This window comes from Neofelis nebulosa, chromosome 1 (assembly GCF_028018385.1).
Source record: "Neofelis nebulosa isolate mNeoNeb1 chromosome 1, mNeoNeb1.pri, whole genome shotgun sequence".
NCBI classification, from domain to species: domain Eukaryota; kingdom Metazoa; phylum Chordata; class Mammalia; order Carnivora; family Felidae; genus Neofelis; species Neofelis nebulosa.
In genome coordinates this window covers 172,038,803-172,066,012 of record NC_080782.1, presented here as the reverse complement: position 1 = coordinate 172,066,012, position 27,210 = coordinate 172,038,803, and the positions used below count along the sequence as shown (strand labels likewise).

At 45.3% G+C, this 27,210-nt stretch overlaps 1 protein-coding gene, 1 long non-coding RNA gene and 1 pseudogene across 5 annotated transcripts in view; 1 reads left to right on the top strand and 2 right to left on the bottom strand.

The window, feature by feature from the left end:
• The window catches only part of TMTC4 (transmembrane O-mannosyltransferase targeting cadherins 4), a 66,372-nt gene extending 39,674 nt beyond the window's left edge, over nucleotides 1-26,698 (bottom strand). For 2 of the 4 annotated variants that reach the window (XM_058743581.1, XM_058743590.1), the window contains exons 1-5: nucleotides 26,584-26,698; nucleotides 20,568-20,783; nucleotides 15,976-16,091; nucleotides 14,686-14,902; nucleotides 8,513-8,600 (exon numbers count right to left, since the gene is read on the bottom strand). In XM_058743581.1, coding sequence (XP_058599564.1) covers nucleotides 8,513-8,600; nucleotides 14,686-14,902; nucleotides 15,976-16,091; nucleotides 20,568-20,729 — 583 coding nt within the window. In that variant the 5' untranslated portion in view covers nucleotides 20,730-20,783; nucleotides 26,584-26,698. The other 2 variants (XM_058743605.1, XM_058743598.1) reach the window with 2 other exon arrangements.
• LOC131519964 (uncharacterized) lies at nucleotides 7,686-9,083 on the top strand. The gene is made up of 3 exons (XR_009265890.1): nucleotides 7,686-7,775; nucleotides 8,533-8,631; nucleotides 8,802-9,083. It is a non-coding gene; the product is annotated as an uncharacterized LOC131519964 (long non-coding RNA).
• LOC131489729 (U6 spliceosomal RNA) lies at nucleotides 15,663-15,759 on the bottom strand (annotated as a pseudogene).
• Nucleotides 26,699-27,210: the final 512 nt, after the last annotated feature.

Genomic DNA, 27,210 nt, shown 5'->3' with positions numbered 1-27,210 from the left:
TATGGTGATGGATGCTCACTACACTTACTGTGGTGATAATTTCAGAATATATACAAATATTGAGTCATTATTTTGTACACCTAAAACTAATAAAATGTTATATGTCAATTATATCTCACTTAGAAAAAAAGAAGATGCACATTTCAAGGAAAATAAAGAAATTAACAGTACAAAGGCCACAGTCATTAATTCTGTATAAATGCACTATGATAAGAAGAGAATACTTATTGAGAGCCCATTGTGAGGTGTGCACAGGAAGGAAAAAGTTAACAAGGAAGTATGGAAAACTAGAACATTCCACTCCTTGAGTATTCTGAATGCCGAAACCTTTATTTTAATCAAAATATACTGGACCATAAGCCCTTCAAGGCATGGACTTTCTAGTTTTTGTATCCCCAACACAGGACACAGGGCCTGGTACAAAGGACACTCTTAAGGGTTGGTTAATTATTGGTGAAGGAATGGATGACAAAAATTGATAAGGCTGTATACTATTTTAGAACAGAATCAGAAAAGTCTTATCATGGATGCTTGACCAGAATCACTTTTGCATATAGGGTTCTTACTGCTTCTTCTCTATGATGGTATTATTAGTTTATGAAAGTCTTGCTCCTCTTTATTTATTTTTAAGAAGGAGAGAGAGGGGAGCCTGGGTGGCTCAATCGGTTGAGCGTCCGACTTCGGCTCAGGTCACGATCTCACGGTTCGTGAGTTCGAGCCCTGCGTCAGGCTCTGGGCTGATGGCTCAGAGCCTGGAGCCTGCTTCCGATTCTGTGTCTCCCTCTCTCTCTGCCCCTCCCCCATTCATGCTCTGTCTCTCTCTGTCTCAAAAATAAACATTAAAAAAAATTTAAAAAAAAAAAGGAGAGAGAAAGAGAGAGAGAGAGAGATTCAGACTTAAGCAGGCACCACGCTCAGTGCAGAGCCTGACACTCAGGGTTGATCCCATGACCCCGGGATCATGACCTGAGCCAAAACCAAGAGTTGGACGCCCAACCGAGCCACCCGGGCACCCCTGAAAGTCTTGCTCCTCTTTAAAAAGACTCTTATCCACCATAGGTATGAAGGTGAACATTACCATGCTGTGTAAAGATTATTCCAGAGAGTTCTCTATAAACGTAGATTCTATTCTTAGTATGTTTAAAAAGGAGTATGAAAAATCTGAAACATAGAAAAGTGGCTGAAAACACAGTGTCTCTATCAGCAAAGACTAGGAAAGGCTCTACCAGACTTGGTGGGGATAATGAGACAAAGGGGGATTTGGGAGTGTGGAGGGGAGGAGTGGCTGGCAGAGCTGAGGGGGCTGTCCGATGTGAATGGAGCAAGTGGGCGACAGGGCTGGGCATCTGCTCACCGGCTCACCATGTCCTGCCCTGCTCTGCTTGCTCCTGAGATTACAGCAGGTGGAGCTCAGGGCGCAGAGCCTTGTAGGGGAGGAATCAGAGAACTGCCTTACGTTTTGGAAATGGGACTTTCCCCGGGGAAGCTAATAACTGAGTGTAAGTCCTTCTCTTTCGAATACAGGTTGCACTGCCTCCGGACCTGCAAGGAACTTGGGAGGCAGAATTCAATCATACCATCCATACTCCGTGATGTGAAAACAGTGAGCGGGACTGAAAATAGCAGTGAAAACAGTGAGTGGGACCTGAAAACCAACTCAAAATGATGGAGAGTGCAGCTTGAGAGATGGGTGTTTTCAACCACCTACTTTAAACTCCCAAGGGGAAAAAAATGATTATGATCTGTAACGCAAAGCCTATGTGGGCAGGTGGATACAATCAGAGGACAAAAAGGACACAAAAGACCACAGCCAAGAATAACTGGCAGGGTCAAGACACTGAGGCTGGATGTGTGGAGAGGGGCAACCTCATAGCTTTATATTTTCCAATGACTAAATAAGCTGACAGAGACTGTAGAAGGCCATTCACTTCAGTCTGGAAGCAGGGCCACAGGCCTCATTTTCATTTACCCTTGCCTTTTCCTGAAGGGGGTTCAAGTGAACAGGAAAACAGATCCTGGGAAGGTGGGGTGACCTGTAGACAAGAGGTCAACAGAAAACCTTTTTCCTAATTGATCCATCTGTCTTCTGTCCTAAGGAACTTCAACCTAATGAAAATCTACTCAGATTCTTAAAAGGCTCTCCACAGAAGCCACATTTACCACTGCTATCTGTGTGCAAACATGAAGTATTTCCAGGTTAACTTTCTTGAAAACATTTCACATGTAACATTAAAGGCCCAACAATCTCTTTCCATTTTTAAAGCAAACACAACAAATGTCAAAGGAATGCTACTGAACCAAAAAAGAAAGATCATGTTGCTACTACTGTTAACACAGTTCCATCCAGACTGGAATATACTTCACCAATTTCTCAAGAATCAATGTATTAGTTGAAAAGCCATCACACGTTAAAACACTTTTACCTTTGGTATTAGTTTCCAAAGCCTTTATTAAAAAATTTACCTTCTGTAGAGATGGCTCTTGGAGATAATTTTGTAATTTACAAATGAGTTTAACACAGATGCATATGTCAGAATATGTACATTTGTGAAATGAAGGGGGGGGGGAAGGTAAATACTAAAGGAACGAGGGAAAGAATATAAGATGTCTTTAGTTTTTCACCATTCTCTGAGAATAGTCCACACTAAAGGAGGCTAATAAATTCATCAGTTCACACTTGATAGAAGAACTGTTAGTCTTCTGATAGTTTTTTCATTAATCCACCCGAGTAATCTTTAGAAATAGTGAGACGTTTTATTCTATCTCCTAAATTGTGTCCCACATGTTAAAATCTATCAACATTTAGTATTTTCTTCAAAAAAAAAAAAAACTTCTTATGTCTTTGACAGGCATTCAGTATAGGGAATAGAGTCTTTAAGGGAGGGATGTGTTAAAATTAATAAAATGATTGATTCTTCATTACAACTTTAGAGTTGTCTTTGATAAAGGCCAACAGATTCAATTTTTAATTTTATTTAGGAGAAATATGATGAATAAATTATCCTCTGTAATTACAAATGCAGATTTATTTGGCAACTTAAGAACATGAGTACCACCATCTATAATGAGCATAAGAGTGAGTAGAAAATGGACTCTCTCCCCCTCTCCCACTTCCCCATTCCGATTGGGTCTTATGGAAAAGCCACAAAATGGTACTCAATGTGCTATGAGGCTGGGGCAGGTGCACTCTGTCATCCTACTGCTCCCCCTACCAGATCCCCGGGGCCATGTGTATCTTAGGAGTTTTATGATCACCATAGGTGGGGAGATACCAACCCCAGGAAGAGCTGGACATGCCTAATTGCTAAGTTAACTTTCAGTTTCAGGAAGAGAAGTTACCACCAGTATTCTATGTACTCGAAGCTGTTCTGTTCAGCTGTCCCCAACCTCTGCTCTATCAGAAACATGGTGAGTCAGAAGAAAACTGGTGGTTTTATCTCAGTATGATAAAATAATGGTAACAAAGGGGGGTGCAGGGTGTTTGGGTGTAACCAAGTCCTCGGTAAGCATGGTGCAGTCTGGGGCCACTGGGGTCACCCTTCTGCTGTGTCTCAGCAGAGCTGCAGGTCTGAGACAACTGATGCTCCAAGACATAATCTGCCCCATGTTCAGCCTGTACAGGATGGGATGGAGGAGGGGCAGTGAGTGAAAAATCTCACAGGCCAACTCCAGTCCGCTCTTGGGAACTATGGGTAGTTTCTATATGGATGTTCTAGGTACAATGCGTAGAACATCAAAACATCACAGCTCGTGCTAGAAGAATTTACAACCCTGCCTAAATCTTTTTGTAGAAAAAAAAATAAGGTTTAAAAGAAGTCTATTGTTCATTTTTTGAAAAAGTCTATTGGGTACACCAATGTTCAAAGCAGTACTCACAGTAGCCAAAAGGTAGAAAGGACCCAAATGCCCACTGGCAGATAAATAAATCGTGATATATACATACAATGGAATTATTCAGCTTTGAAAAAAATTCGGACACCTGCTACTACATAGATGAACCTTGAGGGTGTTATGCTCAGCAAAATAAGCCAGACACAAAAGGACAAATATTGTATGAATCTACTTCTATGAGGTACCTAGAACAGTCAAACTCATGGACAGAAAGTAGAATGGTGTTCTCCAGGGGCTAAGGAAGGGGGAGCAGGGAGTTGCTGTTTAATGGGTACAGAGTTTCACTTTTGCAAGATGAAAAAGTTCTGGAGATGGACAATGGTGATGGTTGAACAGTGGGAATATATTTAATGCACTAAACTGGTATATTTAAAATGGTTAAAATGGTCAATTTGATGTTACGTATATTTTATCACAAGAAAAATAAGGGAGAAAAAGTCTATGGGGATTTAAATAATATAACTAAGTCTTTGTTTTGCTAGGGAAGTCCCACTAATATACAGGACACTAAAATATCACAAGAATCTGGTCCTTGGGCCATTTTCACCTTAGGATAGCACTTTTTGAAAGGCAAACTGTGTTAGAAACTCTTTCAGAATCCTGAAAGCAAATGTTAAGATTAAGTAGCCCCGCTGACACTTACTGTGGGGATGGACACCACCTGGGAGTTGTGGGGAGGGAGAAAACGAAGGAGATGTTGTTCAACCTTCTAAATGGTTGTCTTCCAAACACACAGAGACCTCAGGAGAGGCGGAACCTCAGGCCTCAGGGATGGTCCCATGTCATTAACTACTGATTTGTTTCACGTAAGGTTGAAAGGAAAAAAATACTTAGAAATGGATTGTCTAGATGTCTGAGATAAGCACAATGTTTTAACGATTAAAAAAGCATGTCATTAAAATCTGTTGATGCTTAATCTGGTGACTCACCTGGCCTTTAAAAAGAAAACAACTATTTAAAAACAAAAACAAAAACAAAAAACATCCAAAGTGGAGGTATGGCAGTAGGGACCCTTATATCCCCCTAACTTAGCTCGAATAATGATCGACTTCTGGCCAGTCTGGCCACATGCTTCTTGCCTCCCCTCAGATTAATTTGAAGCAAATCGCAGACATTATACCATTTCATCCACAAATATTTCACCATGAGTCTCTAACAGAACTGTTTTCAAAACATACCTGTGATGCCATTATCATGCTTAATAATTTATCAATTTGTTAGTAGAACTGAATGCACCTCCTGGCTATTTCTTTTTAAGTTTATTTATTTATTTCAGTAATCTCCACACCCAATGTGGGGCTTGAACTCATGACCCTGAGATCAAGAGTCACACGCTCTTCTGACTGAGCCAGCCAGGTGTCCCCTTCCTGGCTATTTTTAATGATGGTTTTGATAAGTTTTGCCTCATTGGTCCAATGAGTACAAGGAAGCAGAGGAACACAAGGCAGCTGCCGTTGGCTTTGAAGTGAGTTAGACTCCAGTGTGAACCCAGTTCTGCCATAAGTAGCTGTGTGACCCTGAAAAAGTTACTTAAACTGTGAGTCCTACATCTGGAAAAATGGGGAAGTAATTCCACAAAGACTGTTACATACTTAAATGAGAAAGCGTATATATATATATATATATATATATATATATATATATATATATGTATATGTATATATACACACACACACACACACACACACACATAACATACACACATATACATGTGCCACTAGATATAGCCAATAAATGGCAGCTATTATATTAACAGCAAAGTCATCTATGTTTATAAGTAAAAAATTTTCTTCTGGAAACCTGTATTAATCATTACTAAAAAAAATTTGGAACCACTCAGATGGTGACAACAACCCTGAAAATCATCTGTCTCAGATATTGGCAAACTTTGCAAAGGACTGGGCAGTAAGTGTCTTAGGCTTTCAGGCTAGGTGGCCTGTGTCGACATTATGGAACTGACGCTGTAGGGCAAAATCAGTCCCAGACAGAATGAAAATAAGTGGGTGTGCCTATGTCTCAATAAAACTTTATATGTGGGCACTGGAATCTGAATTTCATGTCATTTTTTATATGTCACAATAGGTTACTATTGGTTTTTATTTCCCAGCCACTTAAAAATGTAAAAATCAGAGAGCCGAGGAGGAGTCAAGCCCAGACAGCAGTGTAAAGGCTAGAAGAAAAATACCTCAACAGTTGAAACCCCAGTGCCAGCAAGCTGGGGCCAAATCCCTGGAGGTTCCAATCTTGCCTGTCCTCCAGACCTCTTTCCAACTCCCCCAGCAGCTGCTGGGGGATCCAGCTTTCCCCCTGGGTGCACCCCTCATCTTGTACCACAACCAGGGGATTCAGGGTGCTCACCCCTAGGTCCCTACCCACCTCCTGTTCCTGGCATGCCTCCTGTGAATCCCTTGGCACATGGCATGGTAGGACCAGGTATGGTGATGGCCAAGAAGATGCGGAAGAAAATGAAGAAAAGCTCATAAAAAGACACGCAAACACCACAAGCATGCCAAGCATTCTTCTTCTTTCTCTTCCCCTTCCTCCAGCAGGGACTCTGACTAAATACAGGGCCTGGACCCTTCCCTCAAGCCTCTCAAGTTCCCATCAAACTTCAGATGCCATCTTGTACTGGGGAAAATTAGCCCTCCTCCCTCACCCCCCAATCAAGCCTTACTCTGCTGTTCAGACCTGACTGGCTGGGGAAAATGGGAGAAGAATGACCATTGGCTAGGGGTGCCTGGGTGGCTCAGTCAGTTGAGTGTCTGACTCCTGATTTCGGCTCAGGTCATGATCTCACAGTTTGTGAGTTTGAGACCTCCATCAGGCTCTGTGCTGATAGTGTGGAGTCTGCTTGGGATTCTGTCTGCTCCCTCAGTCCCTATCCCGCTCCCACTCTCTCTCAAAATAAATACATAAACTTAAAAAAAGAAATAAGAGAATGACCATGGGCTAGCAAAGACCGTCTTGTCACTACTTGGACGGAACTTTTAGCTCATGAGTTTAGCAGGAGAACAATTTTTTGAGGATGGTGAGACCTTTGAGCTAAATGCTGAAGACAAGTTTAGGATCTGAAAGATATGATTTTTTTTAACTTTCTTTTGTAATACTTGTGGTTGGAAGGTGTGTAAATTTAATTATGGAAAAAAAAGAAACTACTATTTTTGAAATGGTAAAAAAAAAAAAAAAAGTTATAAAAATCATTCTTAAAATTTGCCTGAACACGTGATCATTAAATTAGGTAGCAATGGCTCAATGTGTATTTTGGAAAAAAAAAAACCAAATCATTCTTAGCTTGCAGGCCACATGAGAAGAGCTAACGGGCTTGATTTGGCCCATGGGACCACCCCGACTCCTGCCTGCCTGCCTGCCTGCCATTTACCAGCCCTGAGATTTCCATGTCACCAGCCCCAGCACACACAACATTATGAATGAGTGGTTTGCTCTTTGTGATCAACAAGGGATTAATTCACAGAAGGTACCAAAGAACAAGCATTAGTATATGACAATAACAGGAAAGTCCTGGACCCCGGACCATACCTGAGCCTTGAGAAATTGTGGAAAAACCTCAAGGAGGCCAAGGTACTGAGGATATTCCAGAGGAAATCATCCCTGGAGCCTTCCCTCTTTTCCCTTCACCCCAACCCCCGATATAAATCATTGATTGTGACACATAAGGAGAGTTCTACAGTCCATAAACTTCTAACTTCTTCAGATACAGAAACTGGACATGTACTGTTGCTGGAGCTGGCAGGTATGACTACTACATAAGCCAAGTTCATCACACCCAATGTCTACGATCGAGCAACCTGGAAGGTATGACTTGACTTGGGGATGACTGGAGTCCATCTAATGAGCAGAGCCATACAGGGATTCTCTGCGTCTCAGTAAGTGCACCTGCTATGCTGTCCCAAGACATTCCTCCATGCCCCCACCCCGACACACATACCCAATGAGTCATTTCAATTCCAGCAACAATGACTTTCTTTGTAAGTACTAATAACACTCCAATGATTAAAGCAAGAATTTCATAATCCAGGTACCTATCCACAGCTAGTCATCTGTTCCAGTATTTTTTTTTTCCACTGAGAGGTTTTAATAAAGAATAAACAAAAGTGCTTCCCCTACAATTTTACTGTCAATAAAATTACAAAAATCAACCACGACTGTGTTAGTAAGAGCAGAAGCTCTTGGTTTCACCACTCAATAGAATGGACCCATGTGGGGGCGCCTGGGTGGCGCAGTCGGTTAAGCGTCCGACTTCAGCCAGGTCACGATCTCGCGGTCCGTGAGTTCGAGCCCCGCGTCAGGCTCTGGGCTGATGGCTCGGAGCCTGGAGCCTGTTTCCGATTCTGTGTCTCCCTCTCTCTCTGCCCCTCCCCCGTTCGTGCTCTGTCTCTCTCTGTCCCAAAAATAAATAAAAAAAAAAAAAAAAAAAAAAACACGTTGGAAAAGAATGGACCCATGTGAACGCTAATGTATTAAGTTTGTATTATTAAAAAAGCAATGGAATAAACACATATCTAAAGAGAGACTTTTTGACCCACATCCTCGTGAAGTGATAAAATTATATAAATAGATTAATTTCCCATCTTAAACATAAGAAGGCAAATATCATGCTTACTTTCTCTAAATGCTTTACAGTAGCCAAGGAAAGATAACAGAAAGAACAGGGCACCCAGGAGGTCTGCACGGCCGACAACACCAGCAACCTTAAAAGAAGGAGAAGAAAAATAGATTTAGGTAAAAAAAAAAAAAATTTTTTTAAATCCTAAATGTATAAAAAATTTCTTAGAAATGAAAGGCAAAAACCTTACTAGATTCTTCCATCTATTAAAATAATCTGTGCTGACTACACAGCAGCCCTGTGGTCTTATCTTATGATTGGTTTTTCTTTTCCCTCTTTGGTCTAGGACTTGAGCTAGCTGCTCCCAAGAGAGCGGGACTGGCAGGGTCGTGCTGATGGCCGTTCTGGGAGCAGGACACAGTCGGCGATGCACGTGGGCCATGAGAGCTCTGTCACAGCACACCGCACCCTAGAGCTCAGAGGCCTGTGCCGCTGATATCCCCAAAGTGGATTTATAATTGGAAAATGTTATCAGCCCAAAGGGCATAATATTTACTAAAGAAAATTTGATTGGAAACATGAAGGAAAGCTGGGAAATTAATGTTGCAGGTCACTGGGCAAATAGAGAAAGCACAGGAACAGTGGTTCAGTGCTACCTCTGCCCCTCTTCCTCCCTTCGAGACCAAAACTTGGGTTAACCCGGAAAGCAGAATGCTTCAAAAGGGATTGAGAAATAAGATGAAAATAGAATAAAATGTCAACCATCTCTTTCTCTCATGACTGCCCTTCCCTTCTTTACCTTAGTGATAACAAAGCAAATGTGAAATTCATGTCTCATGTCACATCCAGTAATTGTTCTCCTGGCAGAGAAAGACACACAACTCCACTCAGGAGTGTGGGTCTAGTTAATGTGGCACGCTCTGCTAACGAACTAGCACCTGGATATGACACGTACCAAATTCTCTGGATTCTCTAGGTGTCACCCCAATAGCTGGTAAGTTTATCTTTTCTTAAAGGACAGATACTATGATTATGTGGGACAGAATAAAGACTATGCTATAAATGGAGAGAAGAGACTATACAAAGAATATGAAAATGACTACAATTACATTCGATTCCCAAGTGTGTGGACAAGAGATGGCTATTTTAGCAGCATTCCCATGCTACCCTGCTAGATATGAAACTCTGAGGGTGATTTTCCATGCTGATTGTTAACTCCTGACGGCAGTGCGTGTGGCATCCCAAGGAGTCACGCAATCACTAGGATTGAAGGGGCTGAGGAATCCAACCTGTGAATGCCACCCACGTGAAAAACACCTCCCAAGAAGGAAGCTAAGGACAAACAAAGCTTCAATGGATCTGGAACAAGTATGCCAATATGCCGGAGGGTTGAACAGTACAATTAACTTCAGGAACGAAGTGAGTACGCAATGAGAGTTCCTGAATACTCCAGCCTGCAACTCACTCAATCAGGGACACAGTAAAATCAGGGATGCAGGTAAACCAAACAGAGCTGGCACACAGTAGATGCTGCTCACGGTTAGCTCCCTGCATGACTCTTGAAGTGTGCTTCCAGAAGCATGGGGAGCAGAAAGAAACAAAGGGCATAGGAGCCCAGGGTGAGGCAGGTTTTGGCTCCATAGCACTGTGGTGACAAAGAGAGCAGGGGACCACCTCCACCCCCCAGGACAATGACAGGGAAAGGAGGGGCATCTTCCTTCTGAGACTACCTACAGGGGCTGAGGATGGCCCTGAATCCCAAACCCTTACGGAACAGAAAGTTATCCAAACCAATGCAGAGAAGCTTATCCAAAGTGGTCCCTAAGGCAAGGGACTCAGGGGAAGCAGGGAATGGGGTTGTGAGGGGTGAGAGAACAAAGTTTCTTCAAATGAATGAGGGAAGGGTAGTGTTCCTATAAATACCAGGGATGGGGTGAAAACAACCAGCCTAAACTACTTATTATCTAGGTAGCTAAGGTACATTTAAAGACCTACACTAAAATGAACTTTTAAACCTATATAAACTTAAAAAATGTTTTTAAAGTTTTATTTATTTTTGAGAAAGAGAGAGAGAGAGAGAGTGAGTGAGCATATGAGCAGAGGAGGGGCAGAGAGAGGGGGAGAGAAAGAGAATCCCAAGCAGGCCCTGCACTGTCAGTGCAGAGTCCGATGCGGGGCTCAATCTCATGAACAGAGAGATCGTGACTTGAGCCAAAATCAGGAGTCAGACACTTAACTGACTAAACTATCCAGGCATCCCATTACACAAATCTATTTAGAAAATAAACATTCGTTGGGTAACTGGTGAAAATACTCCCAAGTCTTTAAGCAATGTATGTACATGACATTGTCTGACATAAATAAAAACACATTTTAAAAAGAATGGCTGGTGTTTTAAAGCAAAAGAGTTTTTAGTCCTTACAAAGAATTTTTGACATTATAATTAAAGAGAGACTTCACAGGAAAAAAATTTAAGGCTATCCAAGGAGGGATGCACTGTGTCCAATTGTTTGGGGAATTGACAACAGTATGGAAAGATATTATTTTCCTTCCCTGTTATCTGTGGTATGTATTTTCAGGCAAAAGTCTTTACAAAGGCTATTTTTTTTTCTTACAAAGGAAAGGGAACAGACTCCTCCACCTTAGATATGCCACTTTGGCATATTGATTATCTTGAATTAAAGGTACTTGAGAAACAGCAAATACTAGATGGACGATCTGACCATCTTTTATCCCACTGAAAGCAGGAAATAAATCTCCCCTGTGAAAAGTAGCCTCCTTCTATCAGGAGTGTAGAAGGTATCCCTATCACCAGAAGTAGGGAATTTAGGGCTGGAAAAATCTATGTAAAAAATCTATGTAAATCTATGTAAACATAGAAGTAATCTATGTTACTTCTTCACTAATTCACTACCCCAATCCCACATCCCTTTGTCTTACCAATTCTTCACAAATTTAGAAAAGGTTCCTGCTTTGGTCACTTCTTTGAATCTCATACTTTTATGGGGCTCTAGAAATTAAATTTTTCTCCTGTTGATCTGTCTTATGTCAATCTAATTATTAGGCCAGCCAAAGAACCTAGAAATGAGGAAGGGAAAATTTTCCACCTCTTCAGAGATAACCTGGAACACTCACATCAGCGTTTTCTAGAGAAATCATTGCAATTCCCTCAAATCCATAGAGCAGGTGGTGTATTTGCATAGGGATGGTAAGAAGGAATTAGAGGAAGGGAAAGGGGGAATGCTTCCCCACCTAATTCCTTCAGTATTAAACTTTGGCTTCATACATGGACAGAATTCCTAAGGAGGCCTGAGCTTCCCTCTTTGATACCAAATTCAGGCAACTTGAAATCCTTACCAATGCTCTGAGGAAAAGGAAAATCTATGGTGGCACTGGTGTCCCCTGGGCCTCCATCCTGATGGCCACAGACAAGAGCAACCCTCCCCTGATGACTGGTCTGTCGGAGGCCTTATACACCTACGAACACCCTGGAGTGATTTGGGGTGGCATATTGGAAAACGAGAGGCATTCAGTATTAGTTGAGGAGCAAATACCACTAATTACAATTATTTCATTACTGGTTGGGGAGCAATAGGTGGGAAGACTATAGGGTGACCAACTCATCCTGGTTTGCCTGGGACGGTCCCAGTTTCAGAATGGAAAGTCCCAGGCCACAGAACTCCCTGAATATGGGGCAAACTGGATGGCTAGTCACCCTAGAAGACCGGGAAATTTAGGTTCTTATTTGCAGTGGACAAAAACATCCTCAAAGTTAATATCAAGAAGGCACAAAACACATAAATCTTAACACAAAGAAATTTATATTACTAAAACCTGGAGGGGCCACATTGCTGTTGCTTTCCCTTAGTAAATGAAAACAGAAGCACAATGACTCCCACCCCCGAGTCCTCATCCTAGATCACTGTTCAGCTGGGGGGCGCTGTGCCAAGGACAGTCATGCGGGACCCTGGCCCAGCCTGGAGCCCGAAGCCCAGGGCTACTTCCCCAGCGCTGGCCTGGGGGCTTCGACAGGCTCTCTTTCCACCTAGCTCCTTGGGCCCTGCTTTTTGCTTATTTTTATAGCTGTGTTAAATGGAGAGTGGGGGATAATGGGTGGGTGTAGATAGGAGGAAACTGAATATTATTGGCCATGACAATGAAAGATGAACATACAAATAGTCTGTTTTAAGAATGCTAATTTTGGGGGTGTGTGGGTGGCTCAGTCGGTTAAGCATCTGACTCTTGATTTCACTCAGGTTATGATCTAATGGTCGTGAGATCCAGTTCTGTGTCGGGCTCCATCCTGAGCGAGCGTGGAGCCTGCTTGGGATTCTCTGTCTTCCTCTCTCTCTATCCCTCTCCTGCTCTCTCTTTCAGAATAAATAAATAAACATTACCTAAAAAAAAAAAAAAGAATGCTAATTTTTAATGATCCATAATTTTTTCTTGCAGTTTGAGTTTGAATGACTTTGATGGAATGGAGGGGTGGGGGAGATGAAGAGATTTTTCTCAAAAATTCCCTATTCTCCTATAGCTAGATTTCCCTTGGCTTCTTTTTAAATACTTCAAATGCATAATTTTAGGGTTAATATGTTCCCAGATTGCATTTACTGGTGTGTGTGTGTGTGTGTGTGTGTGTGTGTGTGTGTGTACATCCAGTTACACTTGCTGGCATTTCAAAATTTTCTATAAACTAACTTCTCAATATTTAAAATCAGAATTTTAGAAAAGTTTCTTTGGTTAATAACTCAAATATTTATTTTGCTTTAAGATCACACTAAATTAAATGAGGACCAAAACTGTAAATCAGTACTTCTGCCAGAAATTCCCTTTTTTCTGACCAACCCGTACACTATTTCTGGGTCCCAACAAACACTTAAGCCATAAGGAGAAATCACATGGAAGCAAATTCTAATTTGGTTACCGTTATATATAAATAGACGATAACGAATCTTTTACCACAGTTTCCAGATTGTCAGTCCTCCGAATTTGCTGAAGTAAAACATTATGATAATTTTTTTAAAAAAAGCTATGAAGTAATAAGATACTAGAAGGTTGTGATAACAACTCTACAATCCTCTTAATACCAAAGAACAAAGAGTTTAACAAAAGCAGAACACTAAATTCTGCTCAATATTTTGAAACTCACTTCAAGACGCTCAATGTATTCAGTTAAATGTGGGGGTTTAAATACACACGAAATGTAGAAATCTATTGCAGAGAAGTAATAAGGAACATGTAGTATTTTACACGCAGGTACTTCATTACACAGAATGAATGGCTAAAATCAAATCTTTTACCTCAAGCACACACGCAGATTTTTATTTTCAAAGGGATCTGTGGTGGGCGGGGGTAGGGTGGCTCCTGAAATCCCCATACATCTGGGTAAATCCCAACACAGTTTGTACCGAAAATATCCAGCAGCAGCTCCACGGAATACAGGTGTGGCCCACAGGACAGCAGGTTACGGCCCTGTTAGGAGCTGCCCTGTCACCTGGGCCAAGCCCTTCAGTGGGAGAATAATCCAGGTAGTGAAGAGTGGGGGGTGGAGGGGGGTGCAAAGCAGGTGAGGAGAGCTCCTGACCAATCCCAGCAGAGATTTCCAGCACAACTCCAAGTGTGCCCTCATGCCCTCAGTGTGAGCCTGTGACACCAGGTTTCAAGTTCCACCCCGACCTCTGCCAGCTATGTGATGGACCTGAGGAAGATGGGTTATTTGTCTTCCCAGGCCATTCCTCTGCTGTAAAGTGGCCCGTCCACTCTCCCAGCAGTTCCGTTACAATTACATTAAGCACGAAAAAGTATTTTGAAAATGAGACAGCTCTCGGTGAAGACAGGAAAACTGCGTCTGACCCTTCGCTGAAGACGAGTTCTTAGCTTCTGACCTTCAGACCCCCAAACCAGGTGTCTGTTCAGTATTTAAATATTCAACACCTACATATTCAACATTTACCCTTTACAGTGTAGTCATATAGAGGAAACAGAAAGTATCACCAAAGATCACACCATGATTACGAAGTCTTTGCCCACCTGGGACTCTGCATCTTTCCTAAGAGAGAAAGACCTGTCGGACCTACAGAGTCATTTCAAGCATCTGGCAGCATTTAGCACCATATACTTTCTACAGCAGTAAGACCATTCAAGGGCAGCCTACTTTAGGGAATGAGCCAACGTATGAAAGGCTCCTTGTCCTGACACAAGTACAGAGGCCACGGATGGACACTACTTACACACTCAGTGTGTACCGGATGTGCGGCGAACAGCAGAGCGGCCAATAGGGAGGATCTGGGGGCCAGGTTCAACCGCCGGCCTCTACTGCTGTACTGCAGGCCGCCAAACAGCACAGAGAAGACGTCCACCATGAGGACAGAGATGCCGCTGTGCAGGAGGATGTTGACCACGTGGAAACTCATGGGGTAGAAGCCTCCGGACAAATAGTAGTTAATCCTGTAGTGAGCAAAAGGGGTTCATACCAGGTGCGCAGAAGTGTGCAAAATAAAATGCAAAGCATCTGAAGGAAGAAGGCTGGTGAGTGACAGTGTTAAAGGGAGGAGATGTAGAAAGGGCAAGAACATAACTAACTACTGGGGGAAAAAGAGCAGATAAGAGCATGTCAGACAAGTGTGGCAGAAAACACGTGGAGAGGAAAAGCAGAAGGAAAGCTAGACAATTTCTTAAGCCCTAAAAAGGCAAGATTGCCTCCCAAGATGATATGACACAGCACACCTTACTCTTGGCTACCCCACAGGGACCTGGATTGAAGACAGTCACGTAACTTGCTTATCCAAAAAACAAAAAGTACTCCTTGGTAGTTCGTCCACCAGCTTTCTGTCCAACAAAACACATTCTCATCCGTCCAACAAAACACATTTCTGACTGCTTTTCAGTTACCAGCAGTTCTAATTCATCATTTCTGTGCTTCTGAGAGATCTGTACATAAGTACTGATTGCACCTGAAACAGCTATGAATGGGAACTTTGGGGAGGTGAACACAGCTATCCAATGCAGATGGGGAGGTGGGGGAGGGTGCTTTTAGCTTTATTTTGTATTTGCATATTGACTTGGTAACAGCAGGAAGACTTTTACCTTGTTATTATCATTTTTACAGCGGAAAAAAACCCACAATTTCCTTAGATGCCACGCGTTGCCTTGACTCACATGGTTTCTCCAGTGGTAACCAGCAAAGGTCCAATCTCCAACAAACGTGCAAAATGTGGAACGTTTCACTAATTTGCACATCACCCTCGCACAGGGGCCACGTTCATCTTCCCTGCATCCTTCCACTTTTAGGATCTGTCCTGGACAAGCGAGCCCTGGAGTCGTGGTTCCTCAGGCTCGTTCTCCCCACGTTGCTGGGACCTACCCCTAACAGCTGGAATTAGCATGTACTCCTCGGAGACCCATATGAGTGAGTGGTCTGTTCTTCCCCAGGATCCACCGGCTCCACTTGCCCACACCGGGAGCCTTGTCACACAGAACCTGGCACAGCATCCTACGCAGCCCACACTGTCATACCTCACCTGAAAGTCAGGACGGTCAGAGGGCGGTAGGACTTGTGGCTGGTGTTGCTGCTCAGCCTACTGCCCCAGAAGTCATGATGCCACAGGTCCCCAAGGGGCGTTTCTGCTCGGAGGTCCTGCAGGGACACAGTAGAGGGCATTCAGGACCCTCTCTCACCCCGTGTTTAAGCCCTCACCAGGAGCTCTTCCTTAGAGCTGCTCATTCCCCTTTGGTCCATCTCTTCCATTAGCCCTGAGCCAAGCCGCTGCCACCTCTCACCGAGGATACGGCCAGGCCTCCCTCCAGCACGTTCTCCCGGCTAATCTCTCCAACCTGCAAATTGGGTCACCCACTCCACCTTGCTTAAAACACCCAGATGGCTCCCCCCGCCCCCAGGACAAAGCCGACGTCCTGATGTGGGTACCACAGCCCAGGGTGCTCTGGCTCCCGCCGAGCTCTGCCTGCTCATCTCGTGGACTCTGACCTTTGTCCGGTCCCCACACAGCACCTGCTGCCACCCTTCCCCAAGGATTTGCACACGTAGGTATCCACCAGACAGTTACCCCTCAGCTCCTCACAGCCCAGCATCTCCTGCCGTTCACGTTTGGCCAGCAGGCTATGACCTTCCTCAGCTGATGCAATTCTCCTTCCATGGGCCTCAGGGCATCTCACACCTGTCCTCACAGTGCCTGGCACCCTGGCGGTTTATCATCTCTAACTACCATCTGTCTGCCCCACTGGACTGGGGGTGAGGCCCCGGGGCCACATCATGTGGGTGGGGAGTATACAGAAAGTGCTTAATCCATGTTGAATAAACTAATGCCTCTTTCATACTCAATACAGAAGGCAATTTTCCTAAAACATCTCAGTTAAAATTTGACCTGATAAGCATATATTGTCTATTTTTGAATCCTAGCTAAACAGGAAGAAAAATGAAAGAAAAAACAACTTCCATCTAATTTTTAAAGATAAAAATCACTAATTATTAAAAAACGACATCTATTTTACTATTAAGGTAATTTAATTTGGTCCTGTGCTACAGATGCTTAAAAATGCATATTTAAAAAATATACATTCATTTATTTTGGGGAGCACACAAGCAGGGAAGGGGCAGAGTGAGGAAGACAGAGGATCCAAAGCAGGCTCTGCACTGACAGGTTGACAGCAGCAAGCCTGATGTGGGGCTTGAACTCATGAACTGTGAGATCACGACCTGAGCCCAAATCAGACACTCAACCAACTGAGCCACCCAGGTGCCCTGAAAAATGCATCTTTTAAGAAACATTTAAATGTAGAACTAGATTATTTAAACCATGTCTGACAAGAAGAGAGACAGACAAGGCATTGCAGAATAAGCAATAAAAGCAAATACTAATTTTCTCTTCAAAGCATAACAAACACGGGAATATTTTAGGGACTAGAAATTATGACATGCTAAGCACCCCTAAGTGTATCAGTCCAGACTCTTCCCTGCAGTGACCAGATTAGCACTGATTAACATAAACAAAAAAGAATGCTTTAAAGGAGACTGCAAGGCTCACGGACACCCAGGGGGGCTCCCAGGTTTGGGGCTCTGCAGCCAGAAGCACGCCCACAAATCACACCACTAGACACTTTGTGGGGGAGAGGGGGCTGCCTGGCTGCCTCCAGACCTCGGCCTCTTGTGTGATTAGCTCCTGACTCCAGTAGGTGGGTGCACCTGAGAAGAGACCCTCTGCCCACGTCTGCATCCAACCTGGACAGTCCCTGCAGCTTCTAACAACCAAGGTGGGGAAAGCCTCAAGCAGAAATGTGTCAAATCATGGCTGGGACAAAGAAGCAAGCAGTGTCCATGGCACACGGGGACTTCAGTAAGTACTCACTACTTAAGTGCTTACTGATCAAAGGGAAAGGGCTTGAAGATGTGCGACAGAGGCAAAGTTGGTCACCTGATATCCACTTTGTGGGTGAATTTCACTTCATTGGGTATTGGCTTCAGAGACCTTGAGCATACTGACCCCTCTTCTAACAGTCAGTCCGGTATTTCATGAAGGTCTTGCAAACTACCCACAAATCTGGTTTACTCAGTGACAAAACTGGAAGCCCATCTTCTTCTGCACTGTCCCAGAAGTACCTGCTCACTTGTGAAGGAGCTGGGCGGAGGATCTTTCCCTCCATTTGAGCAGAAAATGAACACCAACAAAGCTCTAAATATTTGATTAGGTGTAGCCTACACACAGCAGGGCGCGCTGCAGGAAGAAAGGTCCATTTCTCTTCACAATGATTTATGGAAAAGACGTGTGTCTGAAATTCCTGCTAACTCCACTGTCTCAAAGAAAACCATCATCTCAATGAAAAAAGGCAACTCAACACTACAAGGAAGCATCTGGAAAACAGTCTTTAACACCAATAAAACCCAGGAACAGCCTGTTTCACATTACTGTGGGCACAGCGCCAATGAACAGAGCGGAGCCTTTCATTAAACAGGAAAGGAAAAAAGGAGGGCTAGCAAGTTAACAAAGGAGCACAGTGTGATGCTCTAGAAAACACTGCCAAGACAATGTGCAGCAGGGCCACAAAATGGCTTCATCGGCCTTACCCCACACGGAGGGAAGAATTATAACCGTGTCCCAGGCCATCCCTCATACAACAGGGCTTGCGCTTTCCCCTGCCTTGTTCATCAAAGTTCTTCCACATAAGGTTTTTTTCTTTTTAATTTTTAAATGTTATTTACTTTTTAATTTTTTAATGTTTATTTATTTTTGAGACAGAGAGTGCGCGTGAGCAAGAGCTGGGGAGGGGCACAGAAAAGGAGACAGAGGATCCAAAGTGGGCTCTGCACTGACAGCAGAAAGCCCGATGTGGGGCTTGAACTCACGAACCATGAGATCATGACCTGAGCTGAAGTCAGACATTTAACTGACAAGTCACCAAGGTGCCTCCTTCGAGATAATGATCTAAGCGAACACTTTATGTATCTTCCACTTTATAAAAGTGGAAGAGTGAAGAAACTCTTAATGAAATGAAGAACGGGCTTTAAAAATTAAGTCATGTTCTCCTTTCCTTGTTAGCAAAGCAATCCTGCAGCTATAAAACCACCCATGTGATGTAGTTGCTAGGAGCTACTACTTTTTTCTTTTAAGCGTGGTTTAAAAAGAAACAAACATCTACAGTAACTGCTGGGTGAACTTGAGGAAACTTATAAGTGAAGAACCTGAATTAAAAACAAACATCGGGGCACCAGGGTGGCTCAGTGGGTCTGGCATCTGACTCTTGATTTCGGCTCAGGTCATGATCTCACGGTTTGTGAGCTCAAGCCCCGCATTGGGCTCTGTGCTGACAGGGCAGAGCCTGCTTGGGGTTCTTTGTCCCCCACCCCCCCCCCCTGCCCCTCCCCCACTCATGCTTGCTCATGTACATGCTCTCTCTCTCTCTCCCTCAAAATAAATAAAATTAAAAAAAAAACTAAACATCAAGGTTGGTTGATAGTCTGCATCATAAAATAGAGAAGATCAGTACATACAAGATGTTACAAATAAAATACTTACAAAAATCACCCCCCCCCCCTCAACCTCACTGTCACCATCACACATACACGTTGGTCACAGAGAATTTTTCTCAACATTTCCAATATGAAATTGAGGTTTTGCTCATTTGGGAGAATCCATGACTTCAAAATTTCAACAACAGTGTTACCGAGTTGCTACAACTGCACCGCCTGGAGAGAAATATATTAGGCTATTCCTTTGGGCTGTCTTCACTGGTGCAGACACACACACACGAAATAACTGTTGAGTAACTGAGAGGTCACAAATCTGTGCCATTTCCGCATTTCTTCTCCTGGGCTCTCCCTGCCTCCAAGGCTCTTGTCTGATTTTCTTTTAGTTCCCTTGAATCTTTTTCTTTCCTTTCTCCAAACCTATTTCTTTCTCCCTCTCTCTAGCTAGTGAAAGACAGGCATTTTCCCTGCACTGATATAGCACCCACTGGAGAGCAAAACTGGCTGGGATTTTGCAAACTCAGCAAATTTGAGTCTCCAAACACGAAATGGGCAGAAACTGCAGCTTCCACCGACAGCACACTCCTCATTCTCCAGCGCCTGCCAGCAGGCTGTCCTGATGCTATCAGCAAAGGACAAAGAAGAAGCCAACTCCCTGCCTGCTGTTGCGAACGGACGCAGACGGACGCACCTCTTGGCAGGTGATCAGACTCGTCCATCACTGCAGCAAGTGCATGTTGGGGTGGGGGGAGGGGGAAAACAGCTGTGGCCTAGGATTCTAGAAATCTGTCATAAAACCTGAAATACTTAGTCTGCAATGCCCTCCTTGCCTTGTAAACTGAGAGTAATGGTCTCTCTGATGTGTGTGTAGACTGGGGCCTCGGATGGGGTATGTGGTGAGGGTAAAGCCTGAGGTCAGGCAGGGTCTGGAGACCGTAAACAATAAACAATAAAAGAGGCCCTAAATCACAAAGATGCTACCTAAAAGAGACGGGAAATCTACAACACAATTGGGGCCCAGGCAAATGCTTAACCAAGGTCAAATAGAGAATTATCCAACACGAACTTAGATTACTAATGAGAAACAGGCAAATGATTAACACAAGTTTACCAAAAAGGGGTTACCATACAAACCTTATTGTTAATGATAGCTTCAGAGTCATCAAAGACAAAATCTCCATCATAGCTGCGTGCGAAACATACAAGGGAAACAAATCCCACTACTAACTTAGCCCAGAAAGGGGCAAGCACAGAAGAGGGGATGATGTGACCCAAATCAGCGTCCAACTCGGCCATTTTGAAAACTGCTGGCTGCCAGCCTCTTGCTCCAGCATCATGCTGGTTAGAAATCTATGAGAAAAATGACACAACACAAATATCCATCAACACACAGTTAGGAAAGTTTCTGCAGTGAGTAGGAACTAGACAGTCACCTACACTGTGAGTGCATAGGATCTGGTCATTACAAACTTTAAGATGTGGTTTTCAGAGTCTACTGGGCAGAAGGGTCACTGGGACAGATGTAAATTCTCCTGGGCCTAACTGCAACCACCGAAACACAAGCCCTTGGGTTTCTGATACTGGATTATCTTGAGACATGCTGATTTAAGGAAATACTATACCTATCAACCCCATAAGGCAAATTGTTTTTATAGTCCTTGAACCAGTTACACCAAAGTTAAAAAAAAAAAAAGTTACCAGGGTGCCTGAGTGGCTCAGTTTGTTAAGCATCCGACTTTGGCTCAGGTCATGATCTTGTGGTTCATGGGATCAAGCCCCACATTGGGCTCTGTGCTAACAGCTCAGAGCCTGGGACCTGCTTTGGATTCTGTATTTCCCTTTCTCTCTGTCCCTCCCCAACTCACACACTCTCTCTCTCTCTCTCTCTCTTTTAAAAAATAAAACATTAAAAAAAATTTTTTTTTGAAGTTACCATGTTGCTTCATCCAATCCAGAGAAATCAGTAAATATTCCTTGTTAAGTCTTAGCACATGGTGCATGGATGTGTGGTAGGGTATAAAACATGGTCCTGATTCTGAGAGAGCTTAGAGTCTCTCTAGAACTCAGTCACTCATGCCAGTTAGCAGAAAATCTGGCAGAGAAGAGTTTTAACATAGATGATCAGGCAGGACACGTGATCGATGGCCAGCTGAGGGGTTCACACACAGACAGACGAAGGAGAGAACACTGTAGACTGACCAGTCTAGGACAGTATCTTAGTCCAGAAAGAGCTGAGCCAAATCCTAAAGGAGAAGAGGGGGAAGCTATCCCAGGTAAGAATATGACCTTCAACGTTGGTGAAAGAGTCAAGTTAAAAATACCCTCTTATTTTTTAACTTTTCTTTCAAACAGGAAAAATGTTAAAGCCAGAACGGTTGGTCTCTCTGCCTTGCCATTTATTAGTTCTATGGCCTTGTCCTTTCAGAGTCTACTTCCTGTGACACTCAGCAAGGCGTAAGAGCTTTCCAGTGGTGACAGCTGCCTGAGAACCCCCTGCCTTGGAATTTGCCCAAATACAAAACTACCCTGCGAATCACATTTTATCTGTCTCTATCTCCACTATACCTCCAACAGGTGCTTTCTTTGGATTGACCAGAATCATGTTTGGCTCAAAGTGTTCAGGTTCCAATCCTGGGTAACTATGGACAAGCTACTTAACCTCTCTGGCCTCAGTTTCCTTGCCTCTAAACTGGGGATAATTGTTGTACCTAACGTGGTTGTCATTCCACAGGATAGCCACCTGAGGCGCTGAGAACTGCTGTCTGGCTTTAATGACTGCTGAGGGGAGGTTAACTATGATTACAAGCACTTTCTTTAAGAAGGGTAAAAGCACGGACACAATTATTTTTTAAATCCTAATATTAGTATTAATTTTTAAATACAAATATTTTGTTTATTATCTACATTAGTAAGGGCCCTGGCTCCCAGTCCTTTTGGGTGAAGGTGGAGGAGAATCCCAAACCCCTTGATTGTGAAGGCAGTTTAGATGTATTTGTCTCTAGGCCTCCAAGGGACTACCCCAGACTACGGAATCAATGAGAAGTCAGCCAAATGAGAAGTCAGGCCATCTGAGGTCACAGGCATCTTTTCTCTGGCTTTTATCTGAGTGAATGTGGAAAAAGATCCAACAGTCAATGGGACACATCATCCTATGATAACACTGTCCCTTTCCGGGTGCTGAAAAGAGGTCCAGATTTACAACCCAGAGAGGAAAGACTTTGTATCTCTCACTGCTGGTCCCTCAAGCTTCTCCACTTAATGTAATTCACTCTTAGCAAGTGCTGGTGGGAAATATCCCAGCTCCTATCTGCTGCCTTTGTCTTTTCCAATGAAAGGGTAAACCATTGGTTCAACCCAAATTATAGCTGCAAACACCATATAGGTCACCATGCAGGCCAACTGTTGTGTCTACATTTCAGCTAAAGAAACTGCTGCTAAAGAGGCACCAAGGGGGCTCAGTTGGTTAAGCGTCCAGCTCTTTGTTTTGGCTCAGGTCATGATCTCACGGTTCATGGGTCCAAGCCCTGCACTGGGCACTGTGCTGACAGTGTGGAGCTTGCTTGGGATTCTCTCTCTGTCCCTCTCTTTCTGCCCCTCCCCTGCTCTCTCTCTCAAAAATAAATAAATAAAAACTTCAAAAATTTTTTTAAAATAAGAAATTGCTACTAAAAAAGCAAAGCAAAACAAAAACAAGGTGAAAAAGAAATCATAAAGACCATGTAGTTAGAAAGATGGCATGACTTCACATGAAGGGAATAAAAGTGTTCTTGGATTTGGAAAATTAATGTGGAGGAAAATGCGACAGTTTTAAATGCACAACAGAGCTGGTCTTGATGTTACCTGCTATGGGCCCAAAGATCTGAATATTATTTCACAAAAGGTTGTCGTGAGGTTCCAATTCTTATAGGAAGAACACGGAAGCAAGACACATAATCTGTGCTCCTACATGAGCTGTCCTGCCCCACTTTTCATTTCAGATTATTTGGAATACAATGAATCTTTATTCATTGAACACAATGAATCTTTTTGGTACTCAGGCAATAGCAGAGATATATGGAAGGCAGACCATGGACTCAAACATCTGCAGCGCCCTGGTGGGCCAGGCCGGGACTCCTGAAGCATCACCAGGATGGTTGGGTTAATCTCAGAATGATCTCCCCCTCTTCTACTGCAGGGACATCAGCAAGTCCTACCATTGCAAGACTTCTATTGCGGCTTCCCTCCTGAGTCTCCAAGGTTCCCGCTACTTTGCTGTCCCTGAAAATACTCCCAAATGCCCTTTTTTAATTTAAGGCATTATGGTTAATGTATACAGTGGAATGGTTCAGAAAATACTGCAGATAAGCAAATGCCATAAAATCTACAATGTGTCAGGAACCCATGCAAAGTTCTCAGAGTGCAGCACTGGGGTTAAGAGGGCGGGCTCTCCAGGCAGGCGGAGGTGGACTCACTACCTTTGAGACCTTGAGCTTCTCAGTCTTTCTAAGGCTCAAATCCTCACTGGCACAACAGGGTACCACCGCATAACTTTGGGAGGTTGTCAGAGGATTAAAAGGAAGAATGTATGGAAACAATTACTTCCCATTCTTGTTACCATTTTGGAGAATCTAGTTCCCAGTGCTTCATCCCTGATCTCCTGTCTTGGGAACAGAGATGTTGCTATCAATTCTTTATTCCTGCAGATGGTTTTACCAACCGAGACCAGCAGTAGCCCATCCAACTGTCCCAATGTAACTGAGAGAAGGATGTCCTTCCTTGGATGGGTCCAGGGCACTGCCTCCTTGGCCGGTGTCTGAATGTCCTGCATAAATGGCACAGTCTAATACAGTGACCCTGCTCCAACCTCCCTTCCTCCAACAGGAAAGCGGCCTTTGTTCTGATGATCCCAGCCAGGCTTGGTGCTCAAGTTAAAGAAGCCCTCCCTGAGTGAGGTGGTACAGACAGGCTGACCTGCCCCTCCACCTCTTTTTTTGTACACAAGCCATGAAATAGGAAGGTGCACTTTCTGTTTTTCTCTTGCTAGGTCTCCAAGTACGCGGTCTCATTTCTCCCCTCCAGGTGTCCTGCCTGGGAGCCCTGGCTCTGGGGTGTGGCTGGATGGTAAGTTCACCACATGAAGTGCAAAGGAGTTTCACGGAGGTCTCAGGCTCAGTCCCAGTGGTGCTACAGCCAGTTTTTCAAGTGGTAAAACTGCTGCTCTGATCCCTATCTGACTCCTGTGCTGATTTCATACTGTTCAGAATTAACTGGCCCTAGAAGTAACTGAATTCTGGAATGAAGCAAGGCTCTTTATTCTCAATTTCTCAAAACTTCTAATATGAAGCCTCTATTTTCAGGGGGTTCAAATAAATTCATAAATCATCAATGGTCAAAAAAACAAGGACTCCACCTCCCAAAAGGAATGTCACTGAGCTGTGAACCCTAGGGACCCAGTGACAACTGACATAGCAGCCTCAGACTGCAGGAAATAGGGATGGTGAGACCAATCTAAAGGATTCGCCCTGGGACTATGAGCAGCAGTTACCTACTGCAGAATATTTTTCCACATGCATGGAAGGGCCTGCTGGCCTCTGGCCGACCTTTCTACCTCATCAGTAACAATCCATCCAAACGCAAGCTGCCCTCTGCCAGGCTGCGATGAGACAGTGCTTCTGGAAATCAGACTAAAGAACACGATCATTTGTGACCCAGCATCTGGAGATGTTAGCTGGCTGCTCCTCTTTTGGGGGCTTCAAGTTTTGGGAGCCTGTCATCTCCACCGCCCCCCACAATGCAGCGCTGAAAAAAAATGCTACTCAAAGTATCTTCCTCTTGTGATCACCTTTCTGCTTTTTAATTCAGTAACAGGCGAGAGCCATGCCTGCCTACAGCAAGAAGGACTGTGTGTGGTTCGGCATTCACAGTTACACTGTCCCAGAAAGTTTCCAGCTTGCTAGCTTGTAGCCATTTCCCCCTCTAAATCAGCCAGCACCACTTCACCCCACGTCGATTTGGGGTGTGCCAGGCAAGGTCAGGCCTGCAGGGCGAGGGGACAGAGAAGGGATCCAGTCAGTCGTTACTGTAATTGTTCCTCAAGGAATTCTCCCCTTCCATCTGCTCTCCCAGAGATAACTGTGTGGGATGATTCACAGCGCGCTGGCTAGATCTCTTTTCTAACTCCTCCCTCCTTTTGTGTGTGATTAAAAAAAAAGAAAGAAAGAAACACACACACACACACACACACACACACACACACACACAGTCAAAACATCAACACGACCAGAAGCCCCGCGGAGTTCGCAGGAGGTGAGGCGGCGGCTGCACCACCTGCTCGGCTTCCCTAAACTCCAAGCCCGCGCGGGGAAGTGGCAGCTCGTTGGCCCCGGGCGCCCGGGCCGGTGGCACGCGGTTCTCCCGTCGCTCCGCTCGGCAGCCAGCGCGGAGGAGCTGGCACTCGCGGCGCTGCAGGGGAGCCGCCTTTAACCTAGGGCAGGCGGCCAACAGGCCCGGCTGTGCCCAGCCATCGCCGGCGCCACGGCCAGCTGGCGGCCAGGAGCGGGGCTCCGCGGCCAGGTGGCCACTCCTGGGACGCACAGCAGACGCCTGGTACGCCCCGGGGGCGACGGAGCGCCCCTGCAGTTGGAGCAGGCAGGGGTGGCAGAGGTGACCACGGCCCCGGGCGGAGGGAGCGCAGGAGCCCGGGCGCGGGCAGGAGGAGCGCGTACCCTCCACGCCGCGCCCATTGTCCCGTGTGCAGCTTACACCGGGGCGCTTGGGGCTCGCGTCCCCCGTGACCCTGGCCCCGGTCGCAGCCCAGGTCCTGGAGCCAACTCCCAGCAGCACCACCGCCGGACCCGGGCCGGCCCGCGGGGCTCGGGGCGCGGCGACAGCGAGGACCCCGCGTCCGCTCCGCGCCCAACTATGCTCGTCTCGCAGCACACTCGGCCACTCGGCCCTGCAGGGGCCGCCCCACGCATTACCTGCAAGGAGCCCGAGCGGCGGCCGCATCTCCCTCCCGGGCGCGTAAACTCCGGCCGCTCTCGGCGCCCGCCCGGAGCTGGGCAGGGGGAGGGGCCGCCCGCGCCGCGCCCCCGCCCCCTGCCGCGCCCCCCTTCCTGCGCCACGCGCCGCCCGCACCGCCCGCAGCTCCCCCACGCGTGCGGGCGCTCACTCTCACACTCCCGCCTCGGCCCGCCCTCTCCTCGCGGCCATTGGCTGCTCCTGTGGTCACTTTCACGCCGCAGCTTGTTCCTCTTCAGCTCATTGGCGGAAGCGCCGGTGACGTCGGACCAGAAGGCGCTACACGGCGGCGAAAGAGGCGCAGCGACAGAAGGCGTCGGCCGGAGAGCAGGAAGCGGAGTTCCAGGCGCGGAGGCCGGGCGGTGCCGGGGCGGGAAGGGGCGGCCCCAGCCTGGCCCCTGGAGGCGGGCCGCGTGGGCGGGGCCGCCTGCTCCAGTCCGCGGGCGCGGGAGCTTGCTCCCGGTGGGTCTCGCGCTTCTCGCACTGTGGGTGGCGCTCCGCGGTGGGACTGCAGAGTCCTTGCAGGGAAGGGAGCTGGAGGAGAACCGTCAGGGCTCTTCCTGGCAGGGAGGAGTTGTTCCAGATTTGCGTGTCTCCACATTCTGCCTGACTTCTTCCTGTCTGGGAGGAGTTGTTTCCAATTTGTAGGTTCACCAGAACTTCCTTCCAAGGCCCTGCCGCCTATTGCTTTTAACAGACCCTCTTTCTGGACTCAGGTCTTGATTCTTCACCTGGCCAGATGAGACATTCAGTCGTCCATCCATTCACCAGTAGTCAC